The sequence below is a fragment of the Rhinolophus sinicus genome, chromosome 3 (genome assembly GCF_057876585.1).
Source record: "Rhinolophus sinicus isolate RSI-liver-muscle chromosome 3, RSI-T2T, whole genome shotgun sequence".
Lineage (NCBI taxonomy): Eukaryota > Metazoa > Chordata > Mammalia > Chiroptera > Rhinolophidae > Rhinolophus > Rhinolophus sinicus.
Window position 1 is genome coordinate 120,557,498 of NC_142503.1, and position 15,875 is coordinate 120,573,372.

The 15,875-nt window shown below is 40.4% G+C and overlaps 1 protein-coding gene across 7 annotated transcripts in view; it reads right to left on the reverse strand.

Annotated features, from left to right (window-relative positions):
- AKAP6 (A-kinase anchoring protein 6) overlaps window positions 1-15,875 on the reverse strand; it is a 475,966-nt gene that overhangs the window by 276,692 nt on the left and 183,399 nt on the right. For all 7 annotated transcript variants that reach the window (XM_019754539.3, XM_019754535.3, XM_074328130.2 and 4 more), the window contains 2 exons: window positions 10,120-10,371; window positions 1,040-2,806 (listed from right to left, as the gene is read on the reverse strand). In XM_019754539.3, coding sequence (XP_019610098.3) covers window positions 1,040-2,806; window positions 10,120-10,371 — 2,019 coding nt within the window. The remainder of the gene's footprint in view (window positions 1-1,039; window positions 2,807-10,119; window positions 10,372-15,875) is intronic.

Genomic DNA, 15,875 nt, shown 5'->3' on the forward strand with positions numbered 1-15,875 from the left:
GCGTGTGGCCCCAGAGAGCATCCAGCCTAGACGAAATCTTCAGCAAGGGATCCCTCAAAACAAGTGACACCAGCCATTTACCACAAGTAAGGGATGATTACAATCACATTATTTTGAGAGAGAGAGACCACGTTCACATAATTTTTGGTACAGTATACTCTTATAGTTGTTCTATTTTATTAGTTATTGTTGTTAGTCTCTTACTGTGTTTAATTTATAAGTTAAACTTTACCATAGGTATGTATGTATAGGAAAAAGCATAGTATATGGCTTTGGTGCTATCCGCAGTGTCACGTATCCTTTGGGGATGTTGGAAGGTACCCCCTGTGGATAAGGGGGGAGTACTATATACTTTTATCCAGTGTCTTACATCACATCTTCTCTAATGGAGTTCAGTCCTGAGAATTTTGATGTCTGTTCTCAAAGTTTTCACCCCATCTAATAATTCGTTCTAAAAGTACAGATTTACCCAAAATATCAACTCCCCATCTCAGAGCCCATGGATGGTACAGAGTATAGGCCGCACGGTTATTAGCCAGAGGTCTCAAAGAGGAGGACGACTGAAGAAAAACAAAGATTCCCCTAATTAGAAACATCGCTCTGGTCTATTTCCACAGGAAGTTAACATCAGAGGTGTGGAGGCTATTCTGGGGTTAGAACAAAAAGCACTGAGGGTAACTGGAATGTTCCATTCACATATTCCTGAGGTACTGGTGTGTGCACAGCTACTGTTCTACTTTACTTTGTATTTCAGCCAAGGAGGTCCGCCACTTATCAGGAGCCATGTTAGGTTTGAGCAATATCAACAGAGAATTCTATATCCCATAGGGGCACATCAAGTGAATGCACTAACACGGGCAGTTCCTAACGATACACACTCTGTCACAATACAGGGATCGTTGTGCTTTTTCTTTTCTTTCTTTGGAGAATCAGTCATGTTTACCAAAAATACCAGCACATTTTATAATGGGGAAGAGGGGGATGGAACTTTTCCCAGCACTACTTCCAAGAATCATGTAAGATAAGAAAATCAGCTTACCTCTATTTTGTCCCAGATGGCTTCATAGTTGTCTTGATGTTGAATATCTTGCATCAGTTTCTGAATTAAAGCAGATTTCGTGGTGGAATGGCTCTCATTTTTCTCAGAGGATGGAGCTCTCTCTGACTTCTGGTCAATGTATTTTTTCACACCAGAGAGAGGCATACACAGCTCCTCGTCAGAAAGTATGTCACTCAGGGGCCCAGATTCAATGCTCTCCCCCAGCGAAGAGGCTATGTCACTGGATGAGCTTGGCGACACCCTGCCGAGCCTCGTATGCTTCTTCTTGACGTGGTACGTTGGGTAGATCTCAGAATCTGAATTCATTTCAGACAGTTCCCAGTCATCAATATTCTGAATCATTTCTCCTCTGGGTTTCTGAGGCAGAAGCTTTGTTAAGTTTTCCAGCTTCAAAGCTAGTATTTCTGTCTGCCTCAGGTGAGAGGGCAGTGCCAGGTACTCATCGGAGCCATACCAGGCCTCCACAACCTGACCGTTCCTGGTGACATGACTTGGAGAGGAGGAGTAACTTTTTTGGCTTTTGTGTTTTAAAAGAAGGGGTCCCGGGGACATCATATTGTCTGAGCCAGCAGTGGATTCGCTGCTTCGACTACAAGGTATCGAACTGGATGTGTCTGACTGCACGGGTAATCTGGCCTTGCAACTTCTCTGATTACACAGCTCAAGTGAGGATGTGGAAGCAGAATCTGTGTCTGGCCCCTCTACGGCCTTGGAAGTGCAAGGAAGAATTCCATTGGGCACTGCTGAGCTGCTCGTGTTTTCAGTCCGTTTGCCTAAACCAGTCCCCTGTTCAGGTGTTCGGCACGGAGGCACCTCTTCTAGGGTCTTATGTGGCTTTTTAAGTCGAGGTTTCTCTTTATGGCAGTCGTTAAGCCTTCCCAGGCTGGAGGAGATTTCTTTAATGTGACTTTTGACTGTGTTTTCAAGATTCCCAACCCCCATCTTGTGCAAACACTCATAGGACTGGCTGGCAGCGGAAGGGCTGCTGGGGTAGGAAGACTGTAACACCAGGCAAAGCTTGGATCTGTCAGGAGGCTCCACCAGTGAGGGAGTGCTTCTGCTCATCTCAGGCTTGAGGTCGACCATCTGCTTCTTCCCATCAGCACCTTTCAGATTATTCTTGAAAGTTTCCTCTTTAAGGAAAAGCCCTCTTTTTGGCAATGTGGGCTGTGTGGGAGAGTCCTCGTTATAATTAAAGCAATCTCGGATGGACCGCTTGGGGGTTGCATTTTCATACGCAAGAGGCTGTTGGTTCTTGGCTCCAAGTTGGGAAGAGGAATTGGACTCTTGCTTCACAGTCTCAGAAGAAGACTGAACAGCAGCTGGCAGAGCTTCCACTGAAGATGACGTCCCCTGCGTTAAGCCTGGTTGCTCCTCGACTATGCAAGCATTGTTTTCCTCACATCCACCTTTGTCATCTGCTGAAAGAGACATTTGAGATGCCTCTTCACTAACTGCTTCACTGCAGTTGGAAGGGATGGGCTCAGCAGCCACCGTAAGCAACCCAACACTTCGGATAAGCTCAGGGAACTCCTTTTCAATCTCACTGTAGCTCCAAGAGTCAAAGGGCTTGGTTTTGACCTGGCTAGAGGTCATGTCACCCAGTCCACCGAGCAAATCCTCACTTGGACTATAGTCAGACAGTTCGAAAGCAGTAATACCACAATCCAGAGACAAGTAATTTTGAGAGCATTTGATAGTTAACTGTCCTGAGTCATCCACTTCTGTCAGAGAATCAAGCCGGCCCTGAAACAGACAATGGCAATGGTTTCAGTAAATGGAACATCAATGACACTCAACTGCCATTCACATGAAATCTCAGTAGAAGCCACTATAAAGGTAAAAAATGCATCAGTCTCAGTTGCTTCTGGTTTGACATACAGAATGGCATATTATTAATCAATTACCATAGGGCTTTATATAGTATCCTGTTCTTAAATATGTAAGGATTTTTCTTTAATCTAGAGAATAAAGCCTTTCTAGGAATGTCAAGGTCAAGCCAAAAATATCTTCTTGCCTTAATGCTTTATCTTAAAATAGTATATTGTTCATTTAATAAGCATTTCTTAAGTGATGCCTTTAATAATAAAATTTCTGGGAACAAAGTAATTTAAAAGTAAACTCTCCATGAATGTCTCTTTTGCTTACTGCTATCACTCCTTCACCTATCACAGTGGCTGATTCATAGTAGGTGCTCAATAAATATTTTTAAACTGGAGTAATGAACTGTACTGAGTCTATCATGTTAAATACATATCCACATATCACGGGAAGGTGAACTCCTGAATTTGTATACATAAAAACAGTTCAAAATCAGCTTCCTTTTGTCCCCATTCTTTTTAAAGGTACACACAGGAAATCCTGGAGAAAATTCATGAGCATCAAAATTTTATCATCTTAGCTCCCATTCACTCCCTATGCATGCATTTGTCTCCCTACCCCCTCACCCCCACTCCCCCCGGTTCCCACTAGTGTGTGTTAGACACCAAGCGCCCACCTCCCCTGTTATTCATAATTCAAGGTAGGCTCATTTGAACCTCCGCTATACTAAAAAACAGTATTACAAGTATTTTTAATTTTCTGACCTTTAATTATGTGATTAAGGATATTTGTCTCATTCCTAAGGCAGTTTCTGATATCACACAACATATGGGGAGATTTTTGATTGGTGATTTGTTTGGGACAGAAGTGTCCCTGGAATCCTATTATGCTTGTCAGGCTTTAGGACAGCCTGGTGTAACCTAGCCCTCTAAGAGATAAAGGAAGGAAACTGAAACATTCCATTCCCAGACTTCTGTTCTCCTGGAGGAGGGAAGGGGCGACCAAACTGAAACTGGATTTCATGCTGCTGCTGGACCCTGTGTCCTTTCAACCAGGTTATTCTAAGATTCAGCCTCTCCGGACCTTACATTAGATATTTCGTTCATTTGTTTGTTTTGTTTTTAGAAGGTTCTCTTCCTTTAGACCTTTACCTTGTCTTTGTCTCCTACTCCCTTCATCCTTACTCCAAACATCCAGATTAATAACAAAGATGAAAAGCCTCATTTCACAGCTCTAAGCCCCAGTTTCCTCATCTATAAATAGGGATGGTCGATTATTACTTTTTCATTTAATCCTCTCCAAAACTTTCTTCTGGAGTGGGGTCTGTACTATTGTCCCTGTGTTACATAAGCAGCACTTGAGCCAAAAGAAGGTGATTAACTAGCAAATGGCCTCTCATATAAGGGCCAACCTAGGCTTAAACAGAGGCCATCTGACCCACAGTCAACACCTGACCTCTGCACCATAGTTGTCTCTCATTCACTACATATTATTTTAAACTGACATCATCCCTCCTCCAGTTTTTTCTCCAATTGCCATAGAGTAACCTTTGCAAATCTGTTACTATTAATTCTCTGCTTAAAGTCCTTTATTAGTCTCCTGCTGCTAGGTTAAAAACCCAAACCCTCCCAAGGAAAAACATGAAGAGGCTTCTCTCAAGCTGCTCTCCATTCCCCTCCCTGGCTGTGAGTGTCCTCCTTTCAGTTTTTAAACACACTGTGTTCCTCCTGCCTCAGGGCCTTTATTTCCTCTATCAGGAAAGTCTCCCCCGTATAATATCCCTTAACCATGGACTCTTGCCCCTCAAACCTCAGATCAAGTTTCACTTCTTAAAAGTTCCAAATCCCCAACTAAGTTACAACATTTTCTTATAAGCTGTATTTCTTGTAAAACTATATTGTTTTTCCTTTAAGCATTTATCTCAATCTTTAAGTAAATATTATTGTAATTATTTGGCTAACTTGTTTCTCCCACTAGTTTGCATGCATCCCAAGACTGTAAATCACATAGCAAATGGGTGATTCACCAGGATACCTGCAACGCTTAGCACAGTGACCTAAGCACTCAAAGACACATCTGTTGAATAAACAAACGAATGATGACATGTTAGAATGTAGCTCTATGCCTTCTGGTAAGTTCGTCTTTTGATTATGTAGTTTTAGTTGACTGCAGTGATTAAAAGCCCCAAGCTTCAGAGTCAAATTCTAGTTCTAGCACCAATTAGCCACGTGACCATGACTCAGTAGTTTGAGGTCACTAAGCCCTATTTCTTCAATCTGTCAAAAGGAAATGATAAGCCATGCCATAGGCCTGTTCTGAGGCGTAAAGGAGATAATATACATAAGACTCTGGTACATGGATAGGTGTTCAACGAATGTTCACTTATGATATTATTTTTATTATTCAAGGATATTTAGGGAGAAATTCTTATCAAAATGAGAGGCATCCCTATGCTAAATTATACTGTACAAAGTGAGAAAACAATATTAACTGCCAAAGTGATCTAAATGGAATTGTGTGGCTTTTATGTTTCATACTTAGATGAGGCTTTTTAAATAATAAAGTAAGAAGACAAAAATATCAAGGAATTAGCTAGCCAAATAACAGTCACACTTTACATAATTTTTAAGAGAGTAAAGGTGGAAATTCCAATTTAAAAGCAGGTTGTACTTTTTTAAAAAAAAACTTTTTTTTTTTTTTCAATTTGGTCATTCAGTCCTCAGAACTTACTCCTTTACAAAAACAGCATTATAAGTGATGGTTAAGTTCCAAAGCTGTCCCGTAAGTTGGTACTTACATTACTAACAAGTTGAAATTTGCATTTTCTATCATATTTATCATAAAGGCACAGAACTACAGCTACCTGAGTGGTATTAAAGAGGCATTAAGGAAAAGTGTTTCTATAATGGGTAGAGAAAAAGAAATTTGAGACCAGGGATACCATCTTGCTCAAAACTAACAGGCACTCGATAAATGATGTTAGCTGAATCAACAGCATGTGACTACATCTCAGATAAGGTATGGCTGCCTCCTCCTAAGTCTTCCCCTGAAGATCCCTTCCCTAGCCAGTCCTTTGTTTGGAAAAGAAAATATCATCCTCAAAAACACTTAATGCTCCAAAGGGAACTTTCTCCCATCCTGTTCCCAACCAGGCCAAGTATTTCTGTGCACGCTGATTATTACTCCAGGGTAACTATTTTTAGTTCATACTGCATTTTTTGATGTGAAAAAAAAATCCCATCCTGAAAAACAAAACGAAAAACAGCACATGGCATATCCATTTCATATCTGAAAGACCAAGTGACAAGCATCTATCCAAATATTTTTTTTAAACCCAGTTGGTTATTGAAAAGCATTCTTCAAAAGTATTTTTACAGATGTCAACATGCAGAGGCAACTTTAAAAAAAGAAAGTTCTTCTCAGAGTGAATGAATAATGACTTTTATTTCTTAAAATATTGCTTAGTAATATTAATATATTTACTCCCATTGCTTTCTTCTGGACTGATGTCCCAGATAGTTTTCTAATGCATGTAAGTAATAAAGTCTCAGGTGGGTAGGTTAGTTCCTCATCAATGTTTGCTACTGTGCTAATATGATTAATATTTATCACTACCTGTGTGACTTTACCTCTCTCAACCTCAGTCCTGGTATCTATAAGGTGGATACAATAAAATCCTCTGTAAAATAGGGATAATAGCACTTGCCTGCCCATCTCCTCAAACTGTTTGAGGAGCTAACAAAATTTTGAAGGTGATTCCTAACGTGTTATTCTTCTTTGAATGCCTAGTGCCTGCTACATAGTTGGAAAGCAATAAATATTTAGGAAAGGTAGAAAGAAAAGCAGGAGAGGAAGGAGGGAAGGAGGAAGAGAGAAAGGGAAGAAATAATTATTACAACAGAGATCGGTTAAGAGCTGGTTTTGTTTTATCTAATTATCCTAGATGTATGTCCTTATTTACCTATAAAGCATTCACTTAGCCTCTATTAAATTCAGTTTTTTCCATCTATAAACTTGAATTATTTTAATACCCCTTATCCTCTTAAATAAATAAAACAATAAATATACTATTATATCTGAAATACAGAAAATTTCAGCATTACACGTTTTTTACCACAGTATCTGAAATACAGAAAGTTTCAGCATTACACGTTTTTTACGTAATGTCGAACTCTGCCCTAAAGTGTTTTTATTTGCTCAGTTGGTTTTGTTTTAGTAAGGTGTTTGCCAATTTGCTTATAAGATATGGTCTTATATTTAAATAAAAGAATAAAACCCATACATTTTGTTTTTGCAAGAACAGGAAGAGAGAGAAAACTTGCCACTTTCTCAACTTTCAAAGTTATTCTTTAAGGTGGCTCGGAAACTCAACTAACCTCTGAAAAGAGAAAAATGAACTCACCTTTATTGGAAGGACTTCTACTATTCGAGTTTATCAGCGTGTTTTATGCTATTTCCCTCATCAGTCTTTCACAGCTGAATTTATTCTGATAAAGCCAAAGAACTTTATCTTAATTTCCTTCCTGTTTTCTAAAAATCCAGAAACAAATAAAACTAAGCAGTCTTGGAAATGTTCTCATGGAGTCCCAGTAGGAACACACACAAAAATAGATCAGGAATCCGTAGCTTCAAGAAGGACGGTAATGGAAACAGAACTTCAATTCATAGAAAAATATCCACAAAGCAGATGGCTAAGATTCCACTCTCCTTTTACCCCTCATTCAACATGTTGTTGCATCTTTATGACAAGACTAATAACTGACTTCAAACATGAAAATGCATGAAATTGCTTCCAGTCAAATCAGTAGATAATTGTTGAGCTCACCTAATGGATACTACTGCGAGAACTCTAATGGATACTACTTAATAAAAACTCCAACATATCTATGAAAACAGTGGCCAGGACCAATAATTTAGCTTCAGCGGCTTTTCATTATTTCTTGGGCTTCCACTTCATGAATGATACTAATTCAAATAAGTGCATGATGAACGTATTCCACCAAACAATAACAGTGATAACAATAAACCCTAGAGCACTTCTATATCCCCAGCTCCACAACAAAGAGTTGGTGATGAGTAAATGTTTATTGAATGAATGAATAAACATGTAAAAATCAACTGGTTTGACTCAGTGATTTCTAATGCCCCCTCTAGCAGCAGAAAGTGGACTGATCGGATGACTGGTCAATACTGGACTTTGGGCAGAGCCAGCAGAACACATGGGAAGAACAAAAAAGGAATGTACAGACTGGGGATGCCAGGTAGACCTCTAAAGAAAGATCTCTTCAGAGTTTAGACAAACCTTCTCTGTCTCTGATCTCCACCTCACTATCATACACCTCATGGGTACTGGATTCGGGGCAGAGTTGGCCAGTTTGGGGTTCCTTGTAGTCTCTCATAATTGCAAGAGTTCCAACCAAGGACCCTCGAGGAATCCTACCTGGGAGGGATGGCATCCAGGGACTGACATTCATATTCATCTTATGATTAAACAAGGACTCTACCACAGTCTGTATTACCTCCCTCACTGCCACAATCACAGGGAAAGCTGAATGCAAACAAAGACCATGACTTAATGTTAGAAGCGAGCCTAGTATATTTCAATTCCCATAACCTTCGAGGGCCTCCAGGAAATTTGCCACAGCAAGAGCTTCATTGATATGAAAACAATAATCAACAAGTATTAAATCATTTATGAGAATAGGCACAGATTTGTGTTGTTAATGATGTTGGACCCACTGAAACATTAATATATCAATAAATTAATGACTTATGCAATGCTCATTATAAGCGCTTTTAATCTTATATAAGTGACTTATAAACTTGTATATATATTTTTTCACAAAACCCACAGTGGGGCACTAAACTGGGTGTCAAGAGCTAAGGGACTATTCTCATACACACACACTCTATGTATCTATATGTGGTATACATGTATGTATATATCTACCTACTTTATCTATGTACACACACATGCCTGGACACACACATACACACAGCACCTGCTCAGCTAGCACAATACTTCGTTCTATAAATGTATGTCCGTTTTATTTGGGAATAGGAGAGTTCATTTGGATTTCAATTTACAGTGGTCATTCTTTTTTTTTTTTTTTTTAATTTATTGGGGTGACAATTGTTAGTAAAATTACATAGATTTCAGGTGTACAATTCTGTATTACATCATCTATAAATCCCATTGTGTGTTCACCACCCAGAGTCAGTTCTCCTTCCATCACCATATATTTGATCCCCCTTACGCTCATCTCCCACCCCCCCACCCCCACCCCCCTTACCCTCTGGTAAACAGTGGTCATTCTTAAGCCATGTATCAAGAGCAGAAACAACAAATTCTTTAAACTGCACTTAGTATGGGTACCAAAATATAAATATATTGGTTATGTAAAATTCTAAACTCTATTTGGCTCACTACGTCCACATTGATTTTTCTGAAGCATAAATCGAACCATGTCAATTCCCTGAACTCTTCTGCTGTCCTCAGAATAAAGTCCAGTTTTCTTAATACAGCTTTCTAATATGGCTTTGCATCTTCATGATCTGACCTCTGCTTACCTATTAGTTCAAATCCTACTTCCTGGTTCCTTGAACTTTTTCCTCCAGTCCTATCTGTAGCTCTTTGAACCTGTCATTTTCTGTCTTACCTCTGGACCTTTGAACATGCCATTTCCTCTGACTAGGATATTTTCTCCCTCCATTCACCAGTCTCATCCTGCTTTTCCTTTAGGTGCAGGTTACACTCACTTCTTCTGGAAAGGCTTCCTGTGTAAACCAGGTGTCCCTTCTCTGTCCTCCAGTGACATCATAGACTTGTCATACTCTGGCCTTAATGTCTGTCCACTTGCCTCCACCCCCCCATGGGACTCTAAACTGCTTGAGGGCAAAGACCATTTTTTGATCACTATTATATTCTTAGCACCTAGTGCCTGGCACAAAGTAAGTGCTCAATAAATATTTATAAATGAATCGGGGAACAGGGAGCCAGGTGAGTGCCAACTATGGGTGTTATCTGTGCAAACTATCAGGTATGAGTTAACGCTAGTCTAACGCTTCATTCACATTACAAGTGCCCCAGCCTCTGGTCACTATATCCGGATTCAAAGCCTGGCTCACGACCTGCTTATGTACCTGCAAAGAATTCCTATCCCACCTCTATGAACTGAAAAGATTCTCCAATGGTCACACTGGACAATGCATTATTTGGCTTCAAAACAAATACCCACCTCCTTTGTCTCTTCGGAGAAAGCTTGCAGAATGTCTGTCTGCCTGGTGTAGTTGCCATTGGCGTCCTGCAGACCCTGCAGAATGCGCTCCCGCAGAACCAGCACCGAGACTCGGAGCTGGTGCCAGAGGAGCTGCACCGCGTGGATGTCCACAATCACATTGACGGAGTAGGACAGCAGCTTCAGGGAGAATTCAGTCTCAAGGAGGGCATGGATTTGCTCAACATGATCAGAAATATCTTCGCAAATGTCCTGCAGTTAAAAAAAAAAGAAAAAAGAAAAAAGAAAAAATATGACTACTATGCCTCATGCTAGGGAGGCAGCAGTAAAGAAAAGTCAACTTTACCTGGCACCACTCATCGGGGCCAACAGGTGAGGGAAGCACCTGCTAGTTTTGGTTCAGAAATACAGTTGAAGGCCGTATTCCTGGGCACTGGGCTTTTGGTGCATACAGCAAGTTGATCATTTTCTAAACCACAACTATTCTCTTTGCTAGTGGTGAGCTCCACCAAGCATGCAATATTTCAGGACAGAAGCATCGTCCAGACACCTAGCATAAAGAAAGATTGGCAGGCATGTGTGTTTCACAGGAACTCCCAGCCACTCTCAGTGAACCATGGGGTCTTCGATGGAAGGAACAATTGTCATATTCCTACAGGGACACAATTTAATCCTGAAATTCCTAATGGATATCTAAATTTCAGTCCACACGTTGTAAGCAGAATCACTCTTAAGAAGGAAAGCCAGAGAAAACCGAAGCATGAAGAAAGACAAAATACAATTTTCTTCGTTTTGTTTTGTTTTTAAGATCTGGACAAGTCAAATAGAAACATTACTAAATGAAAGTTTCAATCTCCCACACACATGCTATTAAGTAGGCAGATTTGGTATCTGATGTCGCTTGTCCTTACAAGTTCCCAAATTGCCACTGAGCTGTCAGAAGCCAGCAACATGAAATGGGTAGTGTTTACTTGAGCAGTTCAAGGCCATTAAGCACCAAAGTGGATATAGATGTCAGCCAAAAGTGCTCAGTTATGCATTTTTAGTGATTTTTTTTTAAATGGGGCTTCTATTTATGCTTTTTGGTAAGGCCAACATTTTTAAGAGAGCATTTGAGTTCTGAGTCCTATCATGAGTATCAAAACAGTCATTCTATGTTGGAAAATTACTTGCTTTTAAAGAAAAACTAAAACATAACTTGTATTTAACGATATGTGAAAATAGGCCAGAAAAAAATATCTATGGAAGAATGATGGAAAGTTGTTCTGAATTTTAAATAATAATGATTGCACAACTCCAATAAATGCTCTAATATTAGTTCTTGAACCCCAAGAACCAACTGGTGATAGTGATACAGATTGGTGATAGTAACGTGAAACAGATGAAAAGTTTAAACTAAACAGACTTTGGAGTCCTAATCAGGAAAAGCTCTTAGAAACGTGGCCCATTGAGCACATGCAGTCCAAAAAAGATTTGGGGCAAAGATTATATTACTCTATAAACCAGTACATGGGAACCAATCACAGCCAGATCAGCTAGTCTTCGCTGGCCTTCAGCACAAAAAACAAGCCTCTGACTGCTACCATCAGGTGTCCCATACTGCCTGGGGTATCAGCTAATGCATGCTGGGAGCAGCCACACCATGTGTCCCCCACACCTCTTACTCCTGAGACCTCAACCACTGCCCCAAAGCAAATGCCCTGCATCCTGTGCCCTCTTAGTAAGCTCACTTCTGCGTAGTACTGTGTTGCCTTGGGAAACTCCCTTCCTCCCACTGCTGACCACTGCCAAATTCTCTGTCCTTTCCCAGCTAATATCTCCATTCCATTGTAAAAACACCCCTTAATGTTGTCACAGAAGAATTCTGTGAATAATTACATTATCTACCTCCTAGTCTTACCCAAACCTGACTCTGCCCAAGGATCTGACTTTCCCTGTTGCCCTCCCAAGAGAGGTTGTTCCTTACCTCAGCTCTGACCTGAGAGATTGCGGGGAGGGGGTGGGAAGAGGAGGGCCAGTAGGGGGCTGATGGGAGGAGGGCAGGCCTCAGTGCTTCTTTGCCTCTTTCTGATCATGACTCTTTTGCCCTCATGCTAACTCCCTCCTTTCCTAGTAGGTGCCTACAGAAGGCTATAGATCGCCTTGGTACCATGAATATGTCATGCCAAAGCACAAGCCATCTGCTCCTCTTACACATTTAGCTTCTTCATGATGGATGTAGGAATTGAGTCAGAGCCAGCTCATGGGTCAAGATTGCCTGTAATTAAAAGGCTCTGAGAGGTCTGGCTTGTTGGACGCCCTATAGGCAGGAGACTAACAAGGTGAAGGGGAAGCATGGAGGAGGCGGCTGGACTCAAGCCCACTGATGCACATTCAGCCTCCACTGGACATGTGACTTGAGCAGACAGAACTGGAGCCTGGACTCAGCTCACATGGCTGAACTGAAGTATAACAAATTTTGAGCACTGCAGTACTACTTGGTAAAAAAGCAGTCATTTCAGAAGAGCTTCACAAATTTTTAAGACTGCAGAAATAAACAATCGCTTCAGGACTGGATATATATCTATATATCTATATATCTATATATCTATATATCTATATATCTATCTATATATCTATATATATCTATATATCTATATATCTATATAGATATATAGATATATAGATATATATATGGTCTCCTAAGGATCTATAAGCAAAAATAGTTTTCCCTATCTGCTTGCTTACTAAGAGTATTAACAGGACATAAAATCTTTCATTCCACAATTAGAGATTTTAAAACACAAAATACGGCAATGACTGGCTAAGCTGATATAGTGACTAAAATTCATAGTGAGGTATAATCGCCTAACAAATGTCAATGTTTGATTTCATATTCTTTCCTATTTTGATAGAGGTGAGGGTGTCGGTAGGCAGAAAACTGAGTATTGATAGTGGAGGTAAGTCAAGACAGGGATGAGGGTGTTGAAGATTGAATGAGTAACAGTCATGCAACCCTTTCCAGCATCAGTGGGAGAGATGGTTAGGCCCACCAGTCTGTTTTCTATTAAGCAAGTTATTCCTGGAAACTTACCTTTCATAGCATTGGTCTGAAATTAATGCTATCTTTCCCCCTCACACCTAATAGTGGCCCATATTCCTATCAGTTCCAGCCCCTCGGCTAGACCTTTCTTCTCTGACCTTAAGATTCCTCTCTTGATTCCCACTTTTCACATAGGCCTCACCTGAGACAATGCAACCATGGATACACCCACCAGTCTGGACTTCTCTCACTCTTAGGACCCCAGTTTCAGACTATTACCCTTACAGCGGCTCCCGTCCCTTATAAGCCATGTCCAGGAACAGAGAGCTGAGGGACTCTGAGAATGCAGAGGTAGAGGAAAGACAGATGGAGAGAGAGAGGCAGCCAAGGATACCAAGACAAACTCTGTTAACCTTCAGAAGCTTGCCTGGAGCCTTAGCCCCATTATCTTGTCCTATTCCGGACAAATGAAAGCTAATACATCTAACTTCTGAAGAACAATATTACTTGGCAATGGGATGCTATTTCATGTAATTTACGAAGGTTTTATTGTCATCATCAGAAGGTAGATTCATTCCCAGAAGATTTGTTCATTCCAGTATGTGAATATTCTCCCCAATGAGAGGGCTGGTTCCCTAGGACCTCTTAAATAATTAGTGGCTATCAGTAAGGTGGACACTCAAGAATTTTGATGATGTGGATCTTGCTTTAACAGACTGACAGTGAACAACAACAAAATAATTTTAGTTGACAAAAATGTGTAGTTTTATTTTTCAATATCATCCACTGGTATTAATTGATGTAGCTACTTAAAATCTCCCATGATCCTCCATGGATTTCATTCGTTCCCTTATTTATTTATCTTCTGAGAAAAAATGTTCTCCAGCAAGCTCATTTAGATGACTAAATCAAGAGATGTCTCAAAAACTAGCAAACTTTTAATTGTTAACTGAGGACAGTTTTTAAATGTCCTTCGAGCAGTAACATCTTTATAGATATTCAACTTGTCCCCAGCCCAATCCATAATTATTAAGGACAGAAGGATAATGTCTTTAGAAATTAGTTACTCTCCTTAGCAAATGTGTTGAGTACCCGCTATGCACTAATACTTCTGCTGTAGTAAACAAAGGTGTATAAATCCAGGGCTGCCCCCCTGGAGTTCCCTGACTGGTGGGCAGGGGCATGGAAACAAAAATTATAGTCAGGAAGATAAATGTTCACAGAGGGTACACAGATGGAGAGGAAATAACTGCCCATGGGGGCAAAGAGGAAAAGGGCAAAAACGCTTTTCTAAGGAAGTAAAGTTTGGGTCTTCAAGGAGACAACTGGGAGGATGAGGCAGAGAAAAAGAGCATTCCAGGGAGTCGCCAGCATCCACATGGTCTCCATAACTATGGACCTGGAGTCTGGCACCAATTTCTTAGGCATGGGATATTACACACAATTCGTAAAAGAAAAAGAAAAAAAATTGATTTCCTCAAAATATAAAACTTTTTCTCAGTGAAAGATTTTTAGAAAAGGAAAAACAAGCTAAAGACTAGGAAATCATATTTGCAAATCACGTACCTAACAAAGGATTTATGTCCAGAATGAAGAACTCTCAAAACTCAACAGCAAGAAAACAACCCGCCCAGTTATAAATCAGGCCAAAGACTTGAACAGAGGAGTCTAAGTGAATATAATGATGGCAGATAATCACATGAAAAACGTTCAGCCTCATTCACTATCAGGGAAACGCAAATTAAAACCACAACGAGATACCATTGCATATATACCTATTAGAATGTCTAAAATGGAAAGTTACTGATGGCACCAAGTGCTGAGGTTCCAGAGCAACTGGACTTCTCCTACACTGCTGGTGGGAGTGCAAAATGGTACAGTCACTCTGGAAAACCGTTTAGCAATTCCTTATGAAGTTAGACATACACTTACCATATGACCCAGCAATTCCACTCCTAGGTATTTATCCTAGAGAAATGAAAGCTTAGGCATACACAAAAACGAAAAGAAGCTCTGCTCATAAACACCAAAACAGAAAAGTCCTTCAGTGGGTAAATGGATAAGAAAACTACGGTACAGCCATACACTACGCAATCTCAAAAGGTTACACACTGTGCATTTCCATGTATGACATTCTCAAAAGACAAAACTGTAGTGATGAAGAAGAGATTGCCAAGGAGTGAGGGTGGGGAGAGCGTGACTATGGATGGATAGTACCAGGGAACTTGTAGGTGAAGGGAACTGAAATTTTGCTGCCCTGAAGCTGCTTTTTGGGGAGATTGATTTTAAGCTGTATGTTAAGAAACAAGACTCAGAAAGAACCTTTGAACCTCACCCCCTTTCCAAGAGATTCAGACTGAAATAACCTGCTTTAGGAAAGAAGCCTTGGTTTAATACCTTAAGAATCTTCACCCCAGCAGTAGTCAGGAAGACGCCAAGCCTATTAGCTAGATACCCTCTGTGTCCCACTGTTTCTGAGGTGCCCAGCAAGCATTTACCTGCCATGAGTGCTCCCCTCTTCCTCAACGACCTGTAACTCACTCATTCTCACTTCTGAAATCCAGGGCCCTTCCCGCCTCCCCTTCTCCTTTGTCCAAAAATGTCTTATATACCCAGTGTTGCCTCACTGTCTTTGGAATTTTCATGCCTATGTGAATTCCCTGTGTGCATGTATTAAAACTTTGATTTTCTCCTGTTAATCTGTCTGTTAAGTGGATTATTGGTGCAGCTAGAA